This window comes from Manihot esculenta, chromosome 11, assembly GCF_001659605.2.
Source record: "Manihot esculenta cultivar AM560-2 chromosome 11, M.esculenta_v8, whole genome shotgun sequence".
NCBI lineage: Eukaryota > Viridiplantae > Streptophyta > Magnoliopsida > Malpighiales > Euphorbiaceae > Manihot > Manihot esculenta.
The window spans coordinates 3,347,130-3,373,376 of NC_035171.2; the positions used below are offsets into that span (position 1 = coordinate 3,347,130).

A 26,247-nucleotide genomic window follows, 5' to 3' on the forward strand; every position below is an offset into this window, starting at 1 on the left:
TGCTTTTGCAACGAACACCCTCAATAGTATCCACACGAACGTCTTTTATCCTTCTAGAGTGCTAGCTCTCTCAAGATGGATAAACTATGTGCTCACGATCTCCAACTCAAAATGAATTCTCAAAAAACGTTACTCCCACTTCGCAGAAGAGGTTTTTATTCGTTTTTAGTCTTTTGGTTTTCCACGCTTCTTTTCACAAAAGAGTTATGTTCACAACCAACTATCATAATCTTACAAGTACTCAAATATCTTCCGTGATAGTTTGTTTTGATAAAAAAAAATCGAAGAATATTTTATCTGTAACAGTTACAAATAGATTGCAGATCTTTTTAAATATTATTATATTATAATAATAATTAATATTAATAATAATAACATTTTTATTATTATTAATTATACTAATGGACTTTTAGCCCATTAATATGACATAGTATATCAACAAAGTTCTTTTGTGTGTGACCCAATAGACTCATATTAATTGGCAATAGGCCTAGTCCTACAAGTTCCATAAATCATAAGCGGTCTCTAGCAAGACATTATGACTACCCAACTAATATGAGGATCGATAGTCCGATAAAGCCTAATAATTAGAACATGTATTAATTTATTTGTCATACGATATCTAGTTTGAATATAAGCCATGGTCAATGTCAAATTTGTGATTTCTCGATCTCTAAGTAGACTGATAAAATCAAATGATATTAATCATACTATTAATTCATTTGAGCACGTCCATGCATTTCTCAGTCTCACTTATCGAGGGGCCCAGAAGATATCTCTCTAAAAAATAAGGACAAATTCTATATTGATTGTTCAATATCCTCTACATAATTTATATCATGCTCAATCATAACCTTTATGATTGTCCGATTAAAGACAATGTTTGGTTATGTCAAAACATAACAGTCATTCTGTTGGAAACTATGATAATCTCAAGTCAAAGGATTAAAACATAACTATTTTGATATTCACTTATGACAATAACCCATATAGTGATCTTAATGCGGGTCTATCTAATACTTTGTTCTCTAACAAGTATTTATAATTATTGAATTATATCAACATATATATAATTATCTCATGATTATCAATCAATAATCATACTAGTTATATCTTATTATTATCAATACAATGATAAGTAATCAGATATATTAATCATTATTATGTAACATGCAAACAGATAATAATGAAAATAAAACATCTTTTAATTAATAACCAAAATGATATACAAAAATATTTAAGAGAATGATTTAGAATAAATAAACTAACACTCAAAAGAATTTATTAATCTACTTTTAAAATTTAAAAGGACTTGTTTTTTTTTAATTTAAAAGACCTATTTAATTAAACTTTATTGAACTAAATTTTAAAAGCTTGAATATGTTAAAAATGTGTTTGACATTGAATTCGAAGACTTAAATTTTTCTAAAAAGTAATATTTCAGATATTGTTGAAAAAATAACTTAGCAAAAACTGTTTTATTATTTTAGTGTTTTTTATAATTAAATTATATTAAAAATAATCTTTAATATTTTCTAAATAACATTTTTAAAAAGGTATTTTTTCTCAAACGGCAATTTGGATAGCAATGTCAAACCTTAAATATGGATTCAGATTAGCGATAACATATGATGGGATAATTTTAATGTAGAAGTTACAACAATCGTCACAGAATATATCATTGAGCTCATGTGGTCAGAGGATGTGTCATTCAGATTTCACACGTCAACAACCAAAATGAAAATATATTAATATTATAAAACAGATTTTTTGTTATGGTCATTTTTCTAGAATGAAATGAAGTCAAATGGTTAATTTTAGTTTTCACTGATTTGGGAAAGTTAGTTAAGAAAGTTAAAATTTTTGTTTTTTTTTCAAATAGAGATCGGAAATTGAAGAATCAAAAATTAAAGAGTAAAACTGAAATTTTTCAGATTTATTCAGATATACTCACCACCAAGCGAAATCTGTAAGTGTAAAGTTAAAATTTTTAAAATATTAAAATTTATTTTATTTATTTAATTATATTTATTAACATTTAAAAAATAAATTAATTTGAATCAGAAGAGTGGTTAGAGTTTTATTATAATTCAAAATCAATGAAAAAAACTAAAATATAAATTCAAATTAAAAAATTAACCCATTTGAGAATAGAACTAAAATATTTGCAATATCTTCATACAATTCAAACTTTCTTTTTAGCTGCAATAAGAGCTTTAACCAAACATGAGAAGATTTCAAATAAGAAAAACATAAGAATAATATCTGTTTTCAAACAATAGAACAGAAGAGATGGGTGATATTTCTTAAATAATTAATCTAAAATTTTAAAGGTCATACGAAAATCTTGATTCAACTGTTGACCGTTTAGTGATTTTATTGAAAAAATAACCCATTTATTGCTTTTTGACTAAAATCCTTCTCTTTTCCTTGGTGGATGTGGTTACAAGTTTTTGTCAATCCTAGTTCTATCTCTCCTAACAAAATCAAAAGGATTATAAATTATCCTTCCCCTCATTATTTTTATTTAGAAAAATTATATTTTTTTAAAATATAATATTCCTTCTAGTTTTTAAAATCCAACACTTTATTTTTTTAAATTTAATTCCGTCAAATTAAAAATATTTTCGTAAAAAAATTAAAAATAATTATCCTCTCTAAAACCTAACACGTCAGTTCTTAAAATTTAATTTTTATAAATTTATAGATTTTTCTCTTAAATAATTAAAAAAAATATATTTTCGTCTCTAAGATATTATATAATTAATAAATTTATCTCTTTATTTTTTCAATTCAATATTTTAGTTTTTGAAATTTAATTTTATCAAAATTCAATGAAGAAAATTTCAAATTTAATCTGTATAAATAAATAAAAATTTTAATAAATTTAAAATTCAAATTCACCAAAGATAATAAAATTAAAATATATAAAATTTAAATTATTAAAAATAAAAAATTAAAACTCAATAAAAATTATTTTTATAATACCATTCGCTGTCGATCACTGCTCGCCATTTAAAAAATTTATTAAAATGATCCAAACATTTTAAAAAATTTACTAATTAGTCTTTTTGTTAATTTTAATTGTTAAATATTATAAAAAAATCTAAATATTCATAATATGGAAGGACTAATTAGTAAATTTTTTAATAATTTGAGAGACTAACCAATAATTTTTTTTTAAATTATACGGACTAACTAGTAAAATGTTTAGCAATAAAATTAATAGAGTAGACCTTTTAAAATATTAGAGATATTTTAATATATTTTTTAAAATTTAAGAGATTAAATAGTGAATTTTTTCATATTATAAATACTAAATAATAAAATTTTTTATTTTATTATTAATAAAAATATTTTTGAGATTATATTTATTCACTTTCCTTTGATCAAGTAAAAATTATTGACTTAATAAAATATTTTGACGTAGAAATCTTGAATTTTAATAGAATTAAATCTCAATAATGAAAGTATTGGATTCTAAAAATAGATAAACAAATCTATTAATTATCCTGTAGCTCAAGAATTAAAAATTAATTTTCTCTTTATATTTAATATTATCTGATTTTCTCGTCACATTATAATTAAAATATAAATTAACTATTATAATTTTATTTTATTTTATTTTTAATATAATTCCTCATTAATTCCTTATTCCTTTCAAATGATAATTTAAACTATTTTTAGATATTTAATATAATTTCACATATATCTCCATCTCTCATACCCTACTGACACTCAAGTATATTTTTCACTTAATGTTATTAATAATAATTTTGTTATTTTAATATAATTTAATATACTCATTTTATAAAATCAAAAGTAATAATTAGAAGAACCGAAGAAATTGGCGTATTTGTAGTCTTACCACTTCACGCAAGCTCTTGTGTATTTATTCTAGGTTCTTTGTTTCTGTTGTATTCATTTGTTCTACACACAGTTTTAATATTTAATTTAATTAATTTTCATGTAGAATTATTATGTCATATGGAGAATAAATATTAATTATTTTATCACAGAGCAGAAAGTTTATTCTTTCTTCTTAATTTTTCTCAAGAAATTAATTAACCTCTGACATTGGTTCTATTTTCAAGTTCTAACTTCCAAAGATATTTTCTCGGAATTTTGCCTTCATTTTCCTTTACTTCCCTGAAAATGATGCAATCATTATGTATGAATTTAAACATGTTGAGCTTGTATTGAGTTTAATTTCAAATTTGAATTTTGAACGATTGGTTCTAACTTGAATCGAATATTAATAAATTTAAATTTATCTCATTTTACAAATAAATTTAAATAAATTAAGTTTTTATTCAATTTAATTTTGAATAGTTTAATTTATATTTATATATATAATTAATGAGTTTTAATTTAAAATTAATAAATTTAAAATTAAATCATTTTAATTAAATAAGTATATAACTTATAAAAATAATTTCTTAAATTTTATGTAAATTTTAAGAGCTTAAATAAAGTATACTGAGTTTAACTTTAAAAAAATTTAAAATTTGATTTATGAAATTTTATGTAAAGTTTAAATTTATTTTTATTATTATATAAATTTCAGTTTATTTAAGAAGATTATTACTCTTATTATATAAATCTCAATCTACTTAATAAGACTATTATGAGTCTGTTACTAGTCTGTTTACGAGTTTGTTCATAAATTTAGAAATGAGTTAAACTCATGAATTTTAATAAGTTGAACTCACAAATTCAATTTTAACGAGTTAAATATTATAAAATTTAAATTTAACTTATTTATTAAATAAATTTAAAAATTAAGTTCAAACTTCACTCGTTTAAAAATCGAATCATATTTGATCGAAATTTGATTTATCTATATCCTTTATCATTTCTTTATATTTATAATTGTAATATATTTTTTGAATAAATTTTTAAAAAAAGTACATAAATTTGATCCGAGTATACTGTGTGGAAGAAAAACCAATGTTTTCTAAACAAGATTCTTTTGACCTATTTGTTTTTATACGTAATTTTACTGTGAACAACCTTATTGCCATGTGAAAATGTAAAAATTCCTTTGCATCCATGGAAAGATTTTCTTTGCAATGTTAGGTGAGCTAACTATTTCTTTCTTAGACCAAACCAATTCTTTGGTTGGACCACTTGGTTCTTGTGTGTTGATTTATTAGGTTATTGTATTTTTATAACAAGATTTGTCTTCACCGTCTTCGTATCTTGCTTATGTCAGTAGTATAATTTTTTCTTCTTCTGTAAGACCTTAATTTGCTCTTCATTGCTGTGATTCCAGAAACATTATTTATTTATTTATTTATTTATTTTACTGTGTTTTCAATTATTTGGGTAAGAATTTATAATTAATAAATATAATTAGAATGGTTTAATTTTTCTTTACGTTCACATGTGTTCATGCTTCTGTTTTCATCATGGGGTTGTTGACAGCTGACTTTTTTTGCATCATTTGTAGAATAATTATGTTTTTCATGACTCTAATAAAAATCAGAGACAATATTTTCTCAAAAAATATTTTTCAGAAGAAATATTTATTTATCTTATACGTACGTGTATGAAAAAACCACGTGGAAGCAGCCACCGTAGCATCTGCATGGGGGTTGGTGGAAGTGGAGGTGGAGCCCGCCACCGACGGCGCTGGATGAAAGTAGGAGGAGACTGAAGATTGTAGACCTTACGTTGATGTAGGAGATTTTGATCATATACAAACACTTCTTTGTAGGTCCCGCTATACCTACCAATCACCATCAGTCTCTGCTGGTACCTCTTCTTGTGTTGGGCCATGTGTTTACAGGAACGATTTATAAAAGTTAGTTTATTCCTATTGGCTGAGGGATCGGTTAATTATATCCTTAACTATTGAAACAAATGAAATTAGGGTGAATAAATAATTTTCAATTTAGACCTTTTTATATTTTATTATTTTAATTTTTATTATTAATATTCAGCGGGTCATTTTATTTTTTTAAATATAATTTTTTAATTTTATATTATAGAGTTTAGCAATATTCAGTTTAAATTGAAAAAATTAATCGAATTGAATTAATTTAAATTTTTATTCAATTTTTTATTTATTTTGGTTTGATTTAATTTTTAATTTTAAAAATTTTTATTATTTTAATTTGGTTCGATTTTAATAAAAAATAAAAAAAATCAAAATCGAATCGATTAGTGATAATAATATATTATTTATTATTATTTCAAAAAATAATAATATAAATAGATTAGATCATATTAATATTAAAAATATTCTAATTAAAATTTAAAATACTAAAAATAAAGAGTAAAAATAAAAAATTATTAAAAATTCAAACCAATTAAATCGAATTGAATCGAACTGAATCAGACCGATTCAATTTAATTTAATTTCTAATTAAAATTGATTCAATTTAAATTTTATAAATACTAAAATTTTAATTTTCAATTTATTCAGTTTTGTTCGGTTTTAAACCCAACATACTCTTAGTTTGAGATACGTGCTTCTTTTAATATCATGGTTTATTAGATCTTGGATCTTTGGAGTCCATTATGTTGTAATGGGCCTAACCCTTAGTTCTATCAATTAATTTTATTTTTGAGAAAAGGAGAATGATTGTCCTGGCCATTATAGTTCTCAGCTTTAATTCTAAAATTGAGGACTCATGCCTGGACCTGAAATTTAGTCTATACTTCCAGTCCCACACAAGAAAATTAAATCAATAAAGACCCTCACGTTTATCATCATCAGCTTCTACCCTACCCTCAATTTTTATGAAACACAGGTGATACTGTTCCACACTACCAGGGGTGCAGGATGCGACAGAGGGTTCAGTGTGTCAGCCAGGAAGAATGGGCCTGGTTCGCCAGGGTAACCCCCATCAGCTGCAAGCCCTCGTCAGCCTGGCCAGTGCTGGCCATTATAGTCATCGAGAGGACGAATAAGAGAGTGAAAGTTGTAAAGGGAAAAATCGAAAAAGAAAAGCTTATCAAAAGAAAGTAACCTTGCTTGTCATGATTCTTCATGTGTCTATAATGTCCATGACAGGCCATCATTGTGCTCCTTTCCACTTTTTCTTTTCTTTAATTTTGTACAATGAAAAAAAAATAAAGAAATTTTATATACTTTAAATACAGTAATATATCTCTCAAGCAAGCAAGCATTGCTCAGTCTTAAATACTATCATATTCATGGCATTTTCATCACCTCATATCATGCCTGAAAATCCCATTGATTTTCGTGCTCCGCCGCCATCTCCAATTGCCTCTGGCCGGAGATCATCTGTTGCAAATGATGATGTTCTCACTGAATTTCTTGAGCACTCACTACGTGTTCCAGATTTAGTTTTACCTGACAAGATCTTCCCTAGGCAAAAGATCGTTGAAACGCCTCCAAGCATTGATTTCCAATCTTTGCATTCTCCGGGTAGTGATTCAATTCCCAGGATTTTGGATTCACTGTCGAGAATGGGATGCTTTCAGTTGGTTAATTATGGAATTCCAAGTGATTTTACAAGAATGGTGCTGACCATGGCTGCCGGAATTTTTAAGGTGCCACCAAAGCAAAGGTTGACAGTGACAAGGTCCCCGGAGAAGCCATATGGGTTCGAGGAAGTGCATGGGGAGGAGGAGAGTGAATTGAGCGAAGAGTTTGTGTGGTATAGAGATGAGAAGTTGAAGTTAGACATGGAGACAATAATGGAAGCTAGATATTCAAATTTCAGGTAATTAAGTGCCTCGTCTTGAAAATTTATTATTTATACATTTAAAAGAAATTGCATTTGATCAATGTCTCATGCCAAAGTTGCTATTTGCAATTTGCAGTGAGAAAATGGAAGCTTTAGTATCTGATATGGAAAATGTAGCAGAGAAAATCATGCAAATTGTAAGAGAAAATTCTGAGAGGAAGACAATGTATGGAGGAGACATTTTGCAAGGGCAAGATCTGGTTGGCTCAGTCTGCTATGTTTGTAAGCATAGAAATAATCGAAGAGCAAACTACTTGGGATATGATGTGATCAAAATGCTTATAAGAGGAACTGATTACTCCCATGCACTTTGCCTCCATATCTGTGATGGGTCTTCAGAGTTTCATGTCTACTCTAAAAAAGGATGGGTATCTTTCTCCCCAGATAAAGATGCATTGGTCGTCACTGCTGGAGATCAAATACAGGTGCAAATAGCTACTTACACTTGCATATTAAATTTAAATTCACCATGCTTTTTGTCCAAATAATCTGTTTTCATACTCATATTTACCTAAAATTTTGTAATGGTATTGATGGGAGTAGTGAAATTTTAGCTTTTGGAGAATCTAAGGATGATGTTGGACTTTACAACTGTGAGAAATAGCAATGATGTGTGAGTATTAATTAAAACCACAGCATAATCAACAAAATTAACCTTTGCTTTAAGGTTATGTTTGAGTAGCTTAATGAATGATTATGTTTGCTTTATCCAGTTAATGACAGCTGGTCTAAGCATGTCCTAATAGAATGAAATTTATTTTATCTATTTTCAGAGTCTGAGTGGTGGGCAATACAAGCATGTTCTAGGAAGGCCAATCTTCAAAGGCGAGCAAGAGGACACCATTTCAATGGCTTTTCTCTACTCTCCTCCAAGCTTCACCAGCAAATCAGAAATGGGAAAGACGATTTCCCTTGGCCAGCAAGTTATAGTTGCAATAGTTTTGAGTGTTTTATACCATTTTTTTGTTTATTTTTTTAAGGAAATTTGATGTTTTGAATATCAACCTGTGACCCATTGCTATCATGTATACGTTTGCCCGCGTATATTAAAATATTTTATATTATTATTATATAAAATAATAAAAAAATTATTTTATAAAATATTATATATTTCTTTATATGAATTCACTCCATTTATTAAAAAAAATAAAATATTTTATTTTAAGAAATAAAATATTTTATTTTAAGAAATAAAATATTTTATTTAAATCTAAAATTATTGATTGTGAAAAATAAATTATACTATTTTATTTTATTTTATTGAATTTAAAATAATATAAAAAAAATTATTACTTTAATATGTAACTTATTGCCGAGTGAATTAAAAAAAATAAATAAACATACAAATATTATATTTTTATAGGAAATGAATAGATTAAAATTACCACAATTATTAATATTAATAATTTAGTTATTCAAAATTTATAATATTACAAACATTATTTTACATTTTATTATATTTTAATTATTTATATATATATTTTTATAAATGATTTGAATTGAATATATAACCTTTGTTAATTAAATTATATTAGATATGATTTCAAAATATTATCAAATCAATAAACTAACAATACTGTGAAATAATAAAAAAAAATTATATAATATTTTGTTATGGACTTTTATATATATATTTACAGTTATATATTTTTATATAATAATTATTTAATTTGTATAAATATATTTTTAACATTTATTTAGTATTAAAATAAAAATATAATAATTTTTAATAATAAAATATAATAAAATTTTTATTACAATATCAATAAAATATTATATTAAAAAGTAGTAAGAAATTACTAATAAATATAATAAATTATATTTATTATATTAAAAATAGGAAATTTCATACATTAATAGTAATGATAAAAATAATAAATTGTATTTAACCTATATATTAATTATTATTTTATGTTAAAATGTATAAAAAAGTTATAAATTTACATCCTATAATATAATTACGTAGAATTAATTGTGCATTTAGTAATCTCTTATATATTTATTATTATTCACATAATATATGAAAAATATATAGTATTATTAATTCAATATATAACATCAATTAATTAATAATGTTGGTTATAATTTTTTAGTTCATTTATTATTAAAAATAAAAATAAAATATATATGTTAAAGTTTTTATTTTATTATGATTAATATATTATATTAAAAAAATTATAAAAAATTAAAGTCACGTAATAATAATAGTGATATAAAAAATAAAAAGTTATATATAAATTATAATAATAAAAATAATAGATTTTATTTATTATGAACATATTAATTAGTTATGTACTAATAGTAATAATAAAAACTTTAAGTTCATTTATTATATATATGAATATATTAATTAATAAGATTATTAAATATAAAAATATAAACAAATTAAATTAAATCTCTAACTAAAAGAAGAATAATGAAAAGTGAGAGATTGTTATTAGGAGATGATAATTGAAAATCTAGCATACTCGATTGTTTGTCACATAGAATCCCAAGGCCATTGTTGATGCCATCTCCAACCTAAAAGCTCTTTTTATTTTGTCTTAACTAATTATTACAACATATAATTAGTGAAGCTTAACAAAGTCGATTCTTTTTCTTTTTGTTTTTCTGTTCTCCTCCATTGTTGGGTGCCAACTGTAGCTTTTCCTCAGGACATGTATCCGTAACATCAAATCCTCGCCGATGCTAAACGTCATTTCATGGATTCAAACAATATTGGTTTTCCATCGATACAATTGTGATGGTTTTTCCAGCTCATCGCAATATTTGATTTATGCTGTCACTTCAAATATCGGTTCATCATCTGACAAATTATTCCATCAACAAGAATGAGTGCCATGTAGAATTGAGCAAGTTGTTTGTGCGATATATAAGATTTTTTTATGAGGATTCAACTATTTCCTTTATGACCAAGGGGATGTTTGACAATTATATAAATTTTTTTGATCGGTTTTCATTTACTGGATGGCTTACGTCAATGAATTACAGTAACAAACTATTCGTCCTTATGTGAATGAATTACAGTAACAAACTATTCGTCAAGGGAGATTTTGCAAAGTAATCATCACTTAAAAATGAGAGTCAACAGAAATGAGTAGAGAAATACACCGACAAATAAATGAGTTCGTGAAAAAAATTGAAATGCCAATCTTAAATCACATCCGCAGGAAATTGAAGATTTCCGTATATTAATCTGACCATATATATTTCTTACACAAGTTAAGAACTCATTTTTTAGCTCGTAAATTTTCAATTATGAAATTTTTCAGAAATAATATTAGAAAAAATTATTATAAATTAGTAATAAGTTAAGAGGTGAACCTGTTGGCTATAAATCCTTTTTATTTATTTATTTTAAGATCTCATCGGATTTTATTTATTTATTTTGGGGTCTCATCCCACCACAAGTCATTTTGTTCTTAAAACTCTTTAAGGAGGGTAACTAGTTGGCTACTAATGAGAATTGTTCTCAGCTGACTATTGTGTTTTTACTTCTTGTAAACTACCTCTATTTATAAGCGAAATGAAGATTGTTGTAAAAATTATATTAACGTGAATATATAAATATAATTTTATTCTTTAAATAAAATAAATAATTTATTAATAAATTTTCATGTTCGTTCCTTATTTTTTTGTGACTATTATAATAATTATGAATATATAGCTCGAGAGTTTCAGTATTAATTAAAGTGTCATCGGCTATAGAGATTGTTTGAAAATTCTCATCTTATAATGTGTCATTGACTATAAAGATTATTTAGAATCACAGATTATCGAATAATTCTTAAAATTGACTTAGTTTAAAAACATTCAAATTACGGGTCATACAATCTCGAATGGGTTCTAAGATACGAGCTTAAAACTATCGACAAATGGAAAAAGATCATTGAGAGCTTAATTAATAGAATCAGAATGAATGGTACACGTCACCAACCAACCCTATAAATTTCTTAGGCCACCGGTGAAAATCCAATTAAATTTCACTAGATTGCAACTGTTCAATCAATTCCTTCACAATATAACCCCACAAGAAGGCACTTGGTTTGTCAAGGGAAGATAGATTGAGACCCAGAGCATACTCACTCTTTAGCACAGCCTAGACGGCTTGCCCCACTTCCCATCAACATAAATTACATTCCCATAGGAACAGATCTCCCCCCTTTGCCGCTCCTCCAATCCATAAACGGTGTGATTGTTAATCGAACGATACCTCCAAATCAGTAAGCACGGTTTATGAGACAAATCTGAAATTTCATATAAAATAAAAATGGCTATGATTTTCTTTTCTTTATTTTTTTTTTTTTGCCAAAGATAATATTTATAGCATAGAAAGAGACCCAAGACGCATTACAAGAAAATATACAGCCCTCAAGCAAGCCATGGCTACAGAAAAAGTCTAGCCCAGGCAACTCTTGTTAGATAGGTATCATTACCATAACAAGGAATTGATCAATTTGGTAAAATACACGCACAAAAGAAAGAAAGAAACACTATCACTAACATACAAAAAGCAAAGTCAACATCCCACGCGAAGAGGATCATGAATCCTACATGATGTTCTAGTTAAAAGTAATTATTCAAAGACTGTACAAAAAAGTTGAAAAAATCATGCCCATCTCTGGCGGATCAGACTTAGGCAGGAGAAATTTCACATAAATGACAGGCATAACCCAGAACTTCTATACTTTGATTACCATTGATAAAAAGCTATTTACTCATCAAAATTCCTCTACGCCTTGACATTGCCACTTCAGAAAACCAGCGTTTCCCTTCTCAACCAACAGCTACAGGGAGAGAATGAGAAGAGAGCGAGAGGTGTTGCTCATGACACCGTTCGTCCATAACACATTGAGGCAATGTATAAATTCTTCGCCCATTTCTCCTGCAAGGCCCATCTCAAATGTTAGACCCTCATCAATACAGGAAAATCAGTACCGACTAAATCCCATATAAAAATATCTCACCTTGACATGGGTACTAGGAAAAGCAGAAGTTCGAAGCGTCTCCTGTGTTTCGTCTGGAGGTTTCCTTCTTGGCACACTAAGAACAAAAGCAGCCTGATCGCAAGTAGCTGCAGTTGCTGTAATCCGATATCCATGATCCCATCGACGATGTATGCCTTCACTTGGATAAAGGAAATCAAGTTCAACAACCTGAAATTGGTTGCACATGATAGTCAGTTGTTCCCACCTTTTCTATCTGAGAATATACTGCAATTTAACATCAGAATATTATAGATGACCTGATGTGCAAACCCTGCACCACGAGACATAACAACTCCCCATCTACTCCCTGAGGTGGCCATTGCAGTAACATGGAATCCCTCCTTCCATTTTTTGTTAATCCATTTGAAAGGAAATGAATCACTGACTTTATATGACTGCTGCAAATACTGAGTACCTGAACTCAAATGGAAAAAGAGTCAAACAAAACCAATTAATTAAACATACCTCAAATACAAACTAAACAATTATAGAGCTTGACTAGCCTTTAGACATAACAACTAAGGAGCTTCCATTAGCAGCTCCAGCTATTGCACTGATATAGTAATTCTTCTCCCAGTGCTCCATTATCCAATCCTTCACACACAGCCAAAGCATTCAGTTATATTATTATGCACAATTGGAATAATACAGCTGACATTTTCAGTACAGCCATAGAAGACAATTCTTAAATTTATAGCAGTTCAAAGACAAGCATGGACCTTGTGAAGAAAATGTGGCGATAGTTCATAGATTTGTGCAGTGTAACCAGTACCGGCATCCATGATCAGGGCCCACAGGTTTTGACATGAAGCTACACTGCTAATAAACAAGCCATCTTCATTTCCTTTTTCAATGTGCTGGGCAAGTCTTGCATCAGCCACATTATAGTGATACCTACAAAAGCAAGTGACAGAAGCTTCTCAGACTCCTCAACATTATAGGACATCAGAAAAAAAAAAAAGAAATGAAATCAACAAGATTTAAATAAGAAATGACACAGTTCCATTTTTTACCAACATTTAGGAGATGCATAATGCAAGACAAAAATAAAATTGCCTCATTATACCAATTAAACAGTGCTAAAAACATAACAGTGGACCACAAACTAATGACATGATGTGTATGGTTAATACCTTTGCTTCATAGGTCTTCGAGCATTGTACACGCTAATCCATTGTGTTGCAGGCATGCCCATTCGAACCTTTTTCTTCGGTTGTTCATCCTCTTCTTCCTCCACAGACAACCGACCTCTCTTATGACCAACCTGATAAATAAGCTTCACAAGAATTGAAGCACATATTAGGTACATTTGAAATTTACAGGTTTACATACTTCTCTTCCATGGCTCAATAAGCCATTAATAGATAAATAAACAAAAAAAAAGGAAAAAGCTCATGTACCTTTTGAGCACCTTCTGTGTTAATTGGCCTGATATCTGGATTTGGACCAACAATCCCATCAAACAGAGAAACGCATTTTGCATAATTAGGTTCTTCATCAAACTTCAAGTTCACCACATATTCAACAAACTGCTTGAAAGGCTGTGGACAGAAGCAACAGAGGCACTCTGGAGATGTTGCCATCTTTTTCTTACAAACAAGAAAGCCCTTATTCTCTCCCTAAGAACATCATGATGTCAAAAAATAATAACAACAATGCCATACACAAACAGGGATACAAATAACTATATATATGTGTCAAGTATAAAGAGTGTGCCCAGGAAAAAACAGGTGCCAAAAGATTGTCTGAATTAAAGAAAGAGAACCAACCTGGTACCCTTGCCAAGGTAAACGACCTCGGAGAAGGAAAATTAGGGTGTAAGCAAGTGATTCTAAATCATCTCTTCTACTAGCTGTTCTCCCCAAATGGGCATGCACACTAGCATATCGAACTGTTCCTCTGTCAGAATGAAAGAATCATCAATCATGGAGCAATGAAAATAAATGATTAACAATGGCAAGCACAGCAATTAAGATGGAGATTTAAATAATGAGACTAGAAGAGCCCTACCTGAAAACATCTGGCCTTTGGTCATATTCAACATGCAGACCAGTTGAAGTATCTCGCCACCTGGTAGCTGATTCCACAAAATGGTTCATTAAATAATGGGTCAGTAATGAAGATCATTATGCACACATCTAAGATTTAAGGGAAAAAGAAATAAGTTGAGTTACCAATTACCTAATCCAAGATCAACAAGAAATAACTTTTTCTCATCAGGAGTTCCTGGAGGACCAAGAAGAAAATTCTCCGGCTTCACATCTCCATGAACATAACTGCAAAAGTTTTGCACAGCACAGAGTTTGTAGAGATATTTTAAACAAAATATGCAAACATCTAAAAGACTCTTGTATCATCCCTCAACCTGCCATTGCAAACCACCCAACTTACCCTCTAGAGTGCATCTTCTCCAATATTGATATTGCTTCAATGGCAATACAAGCAACCATTTCAATGGACATTCTGTAATTATAAGAAACAAAAATAAAAACAAAACTCAATAGATGATCAAAATAATAAATAGCAAAAAGAACTGAAAAATATAACTCACGTATGAGAGTTATTATTCCAAACATCCCACAAGCTTGGCCCCAGAATATCCATAACCTACATGCATAAAAGTTTTCCAAGAGAAAACATTATGAGACAGGTAATGGTAAGTTACTATAAAAAACTGAAAAATAAGAGTTTCAACAATCAAACCAGCCGAGAAAAAAGGATAGCATACCATGATAAAATAGTCACCTTGCCGACCCTTGTAGTGTACTCGTGGTATTCCATGACTGCCACCAAGAAAGCTGTTGCAAGTAATAAAAAATTAAATAGATCCAGAAATATTACTCCAGCTAAAAAAGAAAAAAGAAGAAATACTCACCTATAAACTTGCCACTCATATGGTGGTCCATAGTTACATCCTTTACTACTTCTATGCTCAAATTTTAAGGCCACCTAAAATGCAAAGCTTCCAGGCAGTTAAAAAATACAAAGTAGAAACACAAATGAACAAATACCAAACACAATTAATCAAACATGAAAGGGTAACTGCAATACCTCTACAGCTCCAGGGCCAGTTCTATCATTTGAAGCAACAGGAGAAAGGCGTCGACCAACATATACTTGACCGAAGCCACCCTTGCCCAACCTTTTTTCTAATTTGTAAAGTGGGGAACCGCCAACCTGAACCTGTGGCATCATGACCAAGGAATTGAAACTTTATCATTAAGGAACAAAAAAGACTACCATCAATGTATTGGGTTAAAACGCTGAAATTTAACAAATGCACAGGACAATCTACCAGGGAGAATAACAAAGAAATACACTTGACACCAGTAGAAGAGAAACACACACCAAACCGGCATCTATGAACTAAGTGTAGAGGTTAAAACTGCATGTGCTCAAAGAACACTGTTTGGAGACATACAGTATCTAATCTAAGCATAACTTTACATTAACAACCCATATGAACTCCTAATGAACTCAGTACTGTAGAATTTAAGTTTCATATTCAGAATGAACAATGACTTAGAGTGGAATTAAGACTATGAAAACAAAGAACACTAGGGGAAGGAATGGGCACAAAATGAAGCTGAAAGCTTCATAAAATTGCAATATGGCACTTATTCTGAAATGGGACAATCATCTTTAGAAAAGGTTGGGGCAGAAGGTAATTACAGCTTTTATTCTGAATTCAATTAAAGCAGATACTATAGGCATCACCATAGAACTTTTTTCAGGTAATTCAACAATTAAACTGCTATTCCTTAGTTCTCGATCACATAGAACAATTCAATTACACACTTGTGTGTAAGTATATGAACAAGCAGTTGCATGTCTAAGGTTGTCACAGTTCTAACTCATGATTCTCAATAATGACACAATAGATAATAATAACTGCACATAGCAAACTGCAATAATCAGATCAATAGAATTTTGAATGCAATAATCAGATCATTAGAATGTTGAACCTAAAACATCAAAATAGTTTATTATGAATTTTAACTTCATTTTCTCCATTCACTTTGTTCATAATAATTTACACTTTCTTCATTACAAAACTAAACTACTACTTCTTTGTTTCTGATCTTCTTGTTTATCCGAGTTATTACCTGCCATGTTATTGAGTACCTTAGCTTTTATAACCAGTCCTTGATTCTCTTATGGAATTTGCAGTAAATGCACAAAGACACTAGAGAATATAGAATTATTTCCGAATTTGCAGCCAGTTAAACCAACTAGCCAAACGCAAGTCCTTATTAATCTCTCAGATTTTCTTTCATACACCATGGTTGTTATCATGCTCCCACGTGCCACCCATCACCACCACCACCACCACCACCTCCCCCCCCCCAAAAAAAAAAAAAGAAAAAAAGACCCTCTCTATCTTCTTTTTCTTTGACACTCACCTATTTAACCAACTAAAAGTTATTCGAAAATAGCAAGACACTAATAACTGTTGACCAACATAGAAGGTTTCTAATTAGGAGGATTTAAATTTTGAGATCCTAATTAGACTTGATTTAAGGGATTTTATTTTTATTGTAAACATTCCTAATTTAGATTGGTTCTTTACACATACATACTCAAAATCTTGTAAAAATCAATTCAATTGGAATAGAATAAAATATTCTTCCTAAAATTTTTCATAGTATGAAAGCTTTTTTTTTCTGATTTTAGGGTTTAAATTCATTTTTTTCTCTTAGCTTTTTTTTTTCCATCTCACCATCGCCACTAGCAAGGTCGTTGGCCAGCCGTCCAGCTCCGACGCCGGAAAGCCACACGCGTGAGCCTCGCACACCCTTGCAAGATTTTGCATCTTTCCCACGCGCCGGCGCGTGTGACATTTTCCGTGGTCTTTTCCGTCAAACTCGCCTTCAAATCGCGCTTATGACCTGTGTGGACTTGTGACCTGGTTCACCTTTTTCCGGCGTGGGAGACGTTTTCGAGTGGTTTTTCCAGCAATGATCCTTTCCGGCAAACTCGCCTTCAAATCACATTTCTGATCTGCTAGACCCATGCCTTTTTCGCCGGTGAACAATAATTATTTCTTTAGTAACAATAATTTTCTACTGTTTGTGATAGAAAAATAGTGATTTTTTCTTGAAATGGCAGTGACTTGTGTGAGTAATGCAAGAACTTCTGATAATGCTTTTGTTTCGTCTCTTGATTTTGCCCCATGGATTATTGATTCTAGTGCAAATAGACATATGACGGGCTCATCTGAAGACTTTTTTAATTATCTTCCATGTCTACAAAAAGACATGGTCAAAATCGCAGATGGTTCTTCCACTCCTATATCTAAAACCGATTCTATTATTTGCACTCTAAATATCAAGCTATCATCTGTTCTTCATGTTTCTTGTTTTTCTATTAATCTTTTCTCTATTAGTGTTCTCACCAAAGTAGTTAATTGTAAAATTGAATTTTTTTCCTGACCATTGTGTTATTCAAGATCTTCAAACTGGAAAAAAGATTGGCAATGGTAGACTGCACGATAGCTTATATATGTTGGAAGGGAATCTGAATTTGAATTCACCTCGACCTTTTTTTGGAAGAAATCAGGATGTCAACCAGGAAATCATATAGTGGCATCGACGGTTAGGACACCCATTCTTCTTTATTTTAGAGAAACTTTATCCTAATTTATTTTCCAAGGCTTAAAGTAGTTCTTTAATTTGTGATGTTTATGAGTATATTAAGTATACAAGAATCTCTAATCGCTCCAGTAACAACAGGAGTACGATCCCTTTTGTGACCATCCATTCTGATATTTGGGAACCTACTCGAACGGTTTCACTATCTGGTAATCGGTGGTTTATTACTATTATTGATTGTTGCATTCGCAAGACTTGTGTTTATTTGATAAAGGCAAAGAGTGATGTAATTTCTTGCTTTCAATTTTTTCACAAGATGATTTGTACTTAATTTGATGCTAAGATAAAAGCTTTGAGAATTAATAATAGTACAGAGTACATGGATGGCCTTTTTCTGCTTATCTAGAGTCTAATGGGATACTGCATCAAACTACTTGTCCTTATACTAGTGCCCAAAATGGTGTTACTGAAAGAAAAAATAGACACCTGTTAGAAGTAGTCTGATCTCTCCTTTTTACCATGAACCTTCCAAAAACCTATTGGGAAGATGCAATCTTAGCCACAGCTTATCTCATTAATAGAATGCCTCTTAAAGTTCTTGCCTTTAAAAGCTTTTTAGAGGTACTACAAGGAAAAAATGCTTATATTGTTCCACCAAAGATATTTGGATGCACGTGTTTTGTTCATACTATGACAGGTGTGAAGCTTGATCCGAGGGCTATTAAATGTGTGTTTGTTGAGTATGCTCCCACATAGAAGGGTTATAAGTGTTACCACCCTCCTCTCCCTGAAGAGGTGATGGGGTACTACTGAAGTAAGGTTCAGTCTCTCGTTTAGGATCTGCAGGAGCTTCCTTCCAACTCTGTGGAGTAGACACAAAGGAAATAGACAAGAAGTTAGATCTTGCACAAAGCACTGGCAAAAAATGAGAGCTGTGGGCTTGTCACTCTCCCACCTGGAATGAAACTTGTTGGCTGCAAATGGGTGTTCACCGTGAAACACAAAACAAATGGATCAATTGAAAGATTCAAGGCTAGACTAGTGGCCAAGGGATACACTCAAATCTATGGAGTGGATTACCAGGAGACATTTACTCTTGTTATCAAAATGAACTCAATCAGAGTATTGCTATCTTGCGTTGTCAACCTTGACTGGGATCTACAACAATTTGATGTGAAAAATGCATTTCTCCGAAGAAGTGTATATGGAAATCCCTCATGGATTTGCCGTATAAGAAAAGGTGTGCAGACTAAAGAAGGCTTTGCATATCTTGATTTGATCGATTCAACAAAACTATGATTTCCTTTGGCTATCAACAAAGCAATACTGACCATACTCTATTTATCAGACATCAGAAGAGTAAAATTACTCATCTTATAGTCTATGTTGATGACATAGTAATGACGGTGGATGACACTGAAGAGATGACTCGACTAAAAAAGCTTTTGGCTCAGGATTTTGAAATTAAAGATCTACGAAAACTGCAACATTTCTTAGAAATCGGGGTTGCCATGTCAAAGAAGGGAATTTTTATTTCTCAGATAAAATACACAAAGCAGATTGGACTATATCCCTTGATGATAGAAGGTCGACTATTGGGTACTGTACACTTGTAGAAGGAAACTTTGTCACTTGGAGAAACAAAAAGCAAAGTATTATTGCTCGATCAAGTGCTGAGGCGGAATATAGAGCGATGGCACAGGATGTTTGTGAACTCCTATGGTTCAAGAGATTGCTGGAGAAATTGAAACTATTGAAGAGGGACAAACTCCTCTTATACTATGACAACAAAGCCGCCATTAACATAACTCACAATCCAGTTCAACATGACCGAACGAAGTATATAGAGAGTGATCGACACTTCATTAAAGAGAAGTTAATAAATGGTGTCTTGAGGTTAGATCATGTAACTTCCGATCAACAGCTAGCTGATGTTTTTACCAAAAGGCTCAGCGATAAGACCTATCATATCTTGGTTTGCAAGTTGGGCATGTGTTATATCTAGACACCAACTTGAGGAGGAGTGTTGACCAACATACAAAGTTCCTAATTAGGAGGATTCAAATCTTTGCGATTCTAATTAGGCTTGATTTAAGGGATTTTTATTCTTATCGTAAATATTCCTATTTTAGGTTGATTCTTTATGTATAAATACTCAAACCTTGTGAAGATCAATTCAATTAGAATAGAATAAAAAATTCCTCCCAAAAATCTTCAATAACATAATTTTTTAGTCTCAAATTCTTGATTTAGTTTACAGTTCGACCAAATGCAGGTGGGACTACTTTACCAATACATATGGATTTCAATTAATGAAAATGTCAATGTGCATAAACATAGAATGGCTAATATATTTCAGTTCAACTGTTTGGACACTTTCCCATCACTAAAATATCTTAATTTTATATGTTCAGTGATCGACAAATAAAATTAGCAAATCAACATTCCAGAAACTAGCAACAGTTGGGGTTGAAAATTTGAACTACTAGAATAGGTTAACCCCATGGTGCATACCACTTACAATACCAAAAAATGATAAATGCAAGCCGCCATTATGCACACCCTAAGTGCAATAGTTTAGCAAATTGATTATTCCCTCCAGTTTTACTATAAGCAAATCATAAATTTACCAAAAGAAACATTAAACCTATTCCCTCAAGTTTCACTCCAAGCAAGTCAAAAATTTACCAAAAGAAATTTACACCCAAAGAATAGAGTTGCAGGCTATTGAGTGATCAGTTTCAGGCTGTGTATTCTAACCATATAAACTTAAGAAAGACAATGCAATCTAGCACCAAAAGGCAGTTTATTGGAAAAGGCATAAAATTCAGAAATTGCTGCATCTTTTTGCATTCGAAAAGAGAACCTAATGTCAGACTTTTTGAAGGAACACTGAGGATTAATTACCATCTCAAAAAATCAATGTGTGCAGACAATGATTAAAACATCAGAGTTTTTTTTTTCTGAGTTTTCACATAACCAAAAGGAACACACATATCCGACACTTCAAAACAGTCGGATCACGTTCTTGATTTAACATCCTATAGTTCCAGTCAGATAATGGCACAAATACAGATACAGATTCTGCAATGCTACCATCAAAATCCTAGATTTTCCAAACAACAATGACCTCATCAAAAACAGAGTCCAATATAACCATAAAATATCAAACTAGGAACCACAGAATAACACACAAACAACCCGCTCTTGTAACTCCAAACCCAAAACATAAACAATTTTTTCTTTTTACCACATCATAAGATGAGAAAGTGCAATTCTCTACCGTTATAATTACAAACACAACTCATACCAGCCACTTTCACCCAAATATCAAACCTCAACTCAAAAGCCTCCAAAACGATTGACCATCTATACTTATAAACATATATCAAATGCACTTAACATGAATGCAAAAAATGCATCCATATGTATTTTCTTTTAGCTAACCAACAAACCTTTTCAGGAAGTGGAGCAGTGCTCCCCTCATCTTCACCTGCATTGGCTTTATCATTACTTTTCCCGCCACTACCGTAGTCGTCCATAAGCTTCTCTCCAACTTCTTCCTTCTTTTCCTCCCCTCCACCAATAGCGCCAATACCAGCAACTGCCGCCCCCCCTTCTACACCCCTATTCACCCCGTGGTTCACCGCTACTGTTGCCGCCGCCGCCGCCACTACTGCAGCAACAGCGACTACGTTTTCATCCACCGGCTGCTGCTGCTGGTTCTTATCGTTATCGTTGTTAATATTATTATTTTCAGGAGCAGCCCCAGCGGCAGCTGCTTCCGCTTGCCTTCTGCGTGTCCTTGTTGCGATCGCGTCCCCTGACACGGTCGGTTTTGCCTGCTGCTTTGCTGCTGCTCGCCGGCCCCTGCGCGCTCCGCTACGCAGAACCGGCATCGTTCATTCTCTGATTACGATTCTCATCACAAATAAAAAATCTTGAATGTAAAATCCAACCTCTCACGCACCCAAAGACAAATCCGCGCCCCACAGCAACGCCAATCGATCAACCCAAGAAACAAAACACCAAACCAAAATCTTTTGCAATTCCGTTTAATTGGCTAGAAATATGCGTTATCGATCCCAAGAACAGAAAATCCAAACAGCATCCAAGCCGTGCAATTATCTTGGGCAATAGAAAACTAAGCAGAGCAACCAGAGAAATTGAATGCAATTAGAAGCAGAATGTGAGAAAAATTAACAATCTTTAGATTGAAACAAAAGGAAACTAGGATTTGGATTAGGGATCGCCTCACAGAGAGATAAACTCAGAGAGAGAAGCGAAAGAGCTTTAAGTGATTTACAGGGAGAAACAAGAAGAGAGATATTTTAGTCTGAAATTCTGTTTTACAGTGAAGAATATTATTAAATAAGGAAATAATTACGTGGCAGATTATGGATCATTGATGAGTATCAAATGCACGGCTAGATTAAGGGTTTAAGAGGAATTTAATTGCTGGAAAATGCATTTGAAGGGAAATAAGAGGAAATTACGACAACGGCCTTCCCTTGGTTGGGGTTCACTCTGACAAAACCCAGCCAACGTAACTATGGTTCTGATGTTCAAGTGTATCTTGGTGCATGTTTTTGTGGTGGGGTTCTCAGATCTTAACCGTCGGCTCTGCACCTTTTGATTGATAGGAGCTGGTGAGTAATTGCGAGTTGGGACTAAAACTATAATTTTAGTACTACAATTTTATAATTAATTTTGATTTGAATTTAATTTAAAATTTTGTAATTAAATAATTTATTACGCAGAAAATAATAATTTTACTGATATTACACTGATTTAAAAAAAAAAGCGAATTAAGTTAGAGATTTTATTTTATAAAATAACAAATAATTGGAGAATATTAGAGGCAAAGTGGCCGTGGGCCGGGTCGTCCAGCTCAGTGGAGGGAGCGCACGGCTCTCGAGTCTTGGCGTTGGAGTAGCTGGCCGGGCAGCGGAACATGATTGTTGTCCACATTGGCCCAAGTCTTGAATTAATAATATAAGATTATTGGGCCTTTTAAGTTACAAAAAATTTTACCAACAAAGCAATCATTGAAATTTTATCATTAGAAACTAGGGCTACGTATGTGATTGTATATGGCTAACTTTATTTTTTTACCATTAGATATATTATTGAAATTTCATTTAATGATAAAATATATAAACTATTAATAAAGAATTAAATTTTTAAAAAAATTTTAAATATGAAAATTAACAAAAAGAAATCATTAAACTCTTGCATTTTTTTTTTAATTTCAAACATGGTTAGCCTTGTTTTAGTTATTCTCATGAATTTAATTTCTAAAATTGGGAGTTCATGGTTTTCATTTCAGAAGGTATCCTTGATGATGTGAAAGAAATTAAGAATGTCTTATCGATTAAGGAAATATGTTATTGTATATTAATTCATCATAAAGAAAAGAATATTAATCTAAACAGACTTTGCTACTTAAAAAGAGAAAAATAAATTAAATAATTAATTAAAAGGCAGAATTACAAACACCAAGGAGCCTAAAGAAGCCTAAAGAATTAAGATATACAGAATTTAACATTTGATTGATGAATGATAAATATTATTAAATGTTATAACTTAAGGGTTAAGCACTCAATTTGTGTTTCCCATTTGGCAAACATCCTCAAAACATGGAGTAAATCAATGTCTGAAAAAAAAAACTGCCCAAAATGGATAAGATCAACTTGCTCTAAATTGCAATTGTTGATACTAATTTGTTACACTAGATGTGGAGCACCAATAATCTATAAATCACAATTAATTAAATATGCAATTTGGTGTAGAAAAGGACAATTCTGTAAATAAACAAAGAAAAAAAACTAATTTTTTTTTTATAATTATTCCTAGTTACTTTATTTGTATTGGATTTAGGTTGGATTCTGGAGCCACATATAATTCAGATATAATTTATTGTCACTATTAAAAGAAAAAATAAAATAAATAACCCTTGCCAATTCAAAAAATAAATAAATAAATAACCCTTGAATCAGGGTTCGATAAGCTCAAAATCAAAGGTGATGAATTGTCTTCAGCACTGAAAAAAGGAAATAATTAATTAAAATAATAAAATAAATAAAATAGATTGATAAAGACATGAGTAAGTTGTTGCTTTAGAGAAGTAATAATTAACTAATAACAGCAAATTCTTAGTGGAGCAACTTTATTGTTGCTTTAGCATGTAACGTACACATATAGTGCTCTTTCAATTTGTGGATGATTATTATTAATAATTAGGCAAAAGATTGGAAGACTATCTATTTCTGCTTTATAAGCATGATAATTTTTTGAGACTACAGAAAATAGAGTATGCAATACGAGTATATGTTTAGTTTGAAAAAATTACGTTTTTCGCTTTTTTTTTTATTTATTTTTTAGTGACGCATAATCGTCTCTAAACTATCGTGCTATCTATTCCTATTATTAAGGTCTGTATACACGGACGTGTCAGCGTACTCATTTCTGTCAGACGGTCATTTAATTCTCTCTAGCATACATGCTCATAGGGCTGCGAGATAACCAGACCTATTCTCCTCCCCTGGTAGACCCGCGTGTGGGTCAGTCCGGCCTGTCAGAGTCACGAACTGGTGTACGCGTCATTGGACCGATCTGCTTTTGGAGTTCTAGACCAGCGTGTGGGTCAGCCCAGCCTGTCAGAGTCACGAGCTGGTGCACGCGTCATTGAACCGATCTGCTTTTGGGGTTCTAGACCCGCGTGTGGATCAGTCCGGCCTGTCAGAGTTACGGCTAGTGTACGCATCATTGGACCGATTTGCTTTTGGGGTTCTGATAGGTTTTGAGTTTATATCTTCTTCTAGGATTTGACCTCATCTCTGGATATAAGAAATTCGACAGTTTTGGAGAAAAAGAAAATCTAAAAATATATAATATTGTTTAAGGATAGGTTTTTTTTTCTCTTCAAATAAAAAATTAGAGAGTAATCCATGAAATGAGGTGGGATTAAGTGCAAACACCTGGATGTTTTTAAGTTGTTGGGTTGATGCTAAACTCCATTAATTAAGGTTGAGGTTAAGATTTGACAAGGTAATGATTTGAGGTAATTGTCATGTTTGTCTCCAACAAAGGTCCCTTGAGTGAAGGATAGAAAAAGAAAAGAAAAGAAAAGAAAGCTGAGATATTGTAGTAGTTATTTGGATGAGGATGAGATTTTAAGAGTTCCAAGTGTTAAAGCCTTGCCAATTCTAAAAAGCATAAACTTTGCCTTCTTTAATGGTTAGCTTTAACTTGTTTGTGTTAATTACTCAGTGATTTCAGTTTTTGTAGTTAAAGTTTGGGTGAGGATGGTCTGCCTGCTGCTCACAAGTGGCAACCCATTACATAAAACACTTCAATAATGGTTGATTTTTTTTTTTCCTTTTTAACTTTATAACTTTACTATTCCAACTTTATTTTTAACAAGCTATGAAATATTTTGTCATGGTTTCTTCTCAATGTAACCAACAATCCAATATTCTTTAGTTCTATCACTACATTCTTTAATTTTAACTTTATATTTTTCAAAGTATATCCATTTTTAAGAATACCTATTAAATTTCATATCAATTTTAAAAATAATATTTAATATTTTAATTTAATTAAAATATTATTATTTAGTGATTGAGGCGATGGATTGTGACTCAATAAGATAATACTGGCTATTATAATCGATTATTTTAATAGTAAATAGTTGTTAGATATTAAATAATCAAATGTTATAAGAAGTGGTTTTTATATCCTCTCTTCATTTTAAAAATAATATTTAAATTATTTCAGTCAAATAATGATTACGGTATTAAATTATAAAAAGGTACAAGAGATTTATTATTTAATTTCTGAATATTATTATTATTATTAATAAGTCATATCCTATATTTTTAAAAATTTATTAAAATATATTTATTTTTTATTTTCATCAACAAAATAATCATTCTATTTATTTAT

General features: G+C 30.8%; 2 protein-coding genes across 6 annotated transcripts; one reads left to right on the forward strand and one right to left on the reverse strand.

Moving 5' to 3' along the window:
* The first annotated feature begins 7,119 nt into the window (after nt 1-7,119).
* LOC110626276 (1-aminocyclopropane-1-carboxylate oxidase 1) lies at nt 7,120-8,742 on the forward strand. Of its 4 annotated transcripts, none has more exons than XR_006352461.1 (5): nt 7,121-7,697; nt 7,798-8,146; nt 8,265-8,334; nt 8,435-8,447; nt 8,496-8,514. XR_006352461.1 is itself a non-coding variant. In XM_021772091.2 (5 exons), the coding sequence occupies exons 1-4, from the start codon at nt 7,165-7,167 to the stop codon at nt 8,436-8,438; spliced, it is 945 nt and encodes a 314-aa protein (XP_021627783.1). In that variant the 5' UTR covers nt 7,121-7,164; the 3' UTR covers nt 8,439-8,447; nt 8,496-8,624. The 4 variants fall into 4 exon arrangements, 3 of the variants coding, with proteins under 3 accessions (XP_021627780.1, XP_021627783.1, XP_021627782.1); XM_021772091.2 differs by having other exon boundaries at nt 8,276-8,334; nt 8,496-8,624; XM_021772088.2 differs by lacking the exon at nt 8,265-8,334 and having other exon boundaries at nt 7,120-7,697; nt 8,496-8,742.
* Nucleotides 8,743-12,200: 3,458 nt separating this feature from the next.
* Nucleotides 12,201-22,620, reverse strand: LOC110626517 (casein kinase 1-like protein HD16). Of its 2 annotated transcripts, none has more exons than XM_021772460.2 (16): nt 21,756-22,620; nt 15,761-15,892; nt 15,585-15,658; nt 15,438-15,507; nt 15,261-15,316; nt 15,101-15,172; nt 14,891-14,985; nt 14,720-14,786; nt 14,479-14,608; nt 14,110-14,328; nt 13,843-13,973; nt 13,429-13,603; nt 13,213-13,303; nt 12,967-13,124; nt 12,689-12,877; nt 12,201-12,606 (listed from the first exon to the last, which is right to left on the reverse strand). In XM_021772460.2, exons 1-16 carry the CDS (start codon nt 22,197-22,199, stop codon nt 12,547-12,549), a joined length of 2,163 nt encoding a protein of 720 aa, XP_021628152.1. In that variant the 5' UTR covers nt 22,200-22,620; the 3' UTR covers nt 12,201-12,546. The 2 variants fall into 2 exon arrangements, with proteins under 2 accessions (XP_021628152.1, XP_021628151.1); XM_021772459.2 differs by having other exon boundaries at nt 13,843-13,985; nt 21,756-22,619.
* Between the last annotated feature and the right edge of the window lie 3,627 nt (nt 22,621-26,247).

Coding starts and splice junctions, on each gene's coding strand:
- LOC110626276 (XM_021772088.2), top strand. CDS start 7,165: ATGGCATTTTCATCACCTCATATCATGCCTGAAAATCCCATTGATTTT. Junction 7,698..7,797: donor GCTAGATATTCAAATTTCAG/GTAATTAAGTGC, acceptor TGCAATTTGCAG/TGAGAAAATGGAAGCTTTAG.
- LOC110626517 (XM_021772459.2), bottom strand. CDS start 22,199: ATGCCGGTTCTGCGTAGCGGAGCGCGCAGGGGCCGGCGAGCAGCAGCA. Junction 14,609..14,719: donor CAAAGGCCAGATGTTTTCAG/GTAGGGCTCTTC, acceptor TCATTCTGACAG/AGGAACAGTTCGATATGCTA. Junction 13,125..13,212: donor CTTAGTTGTTATGTCTAAAG/GCTAGTCAAGCT, acceptor ATTTGAGTTCAG/GTACTCAGTATTTGCAGCAG.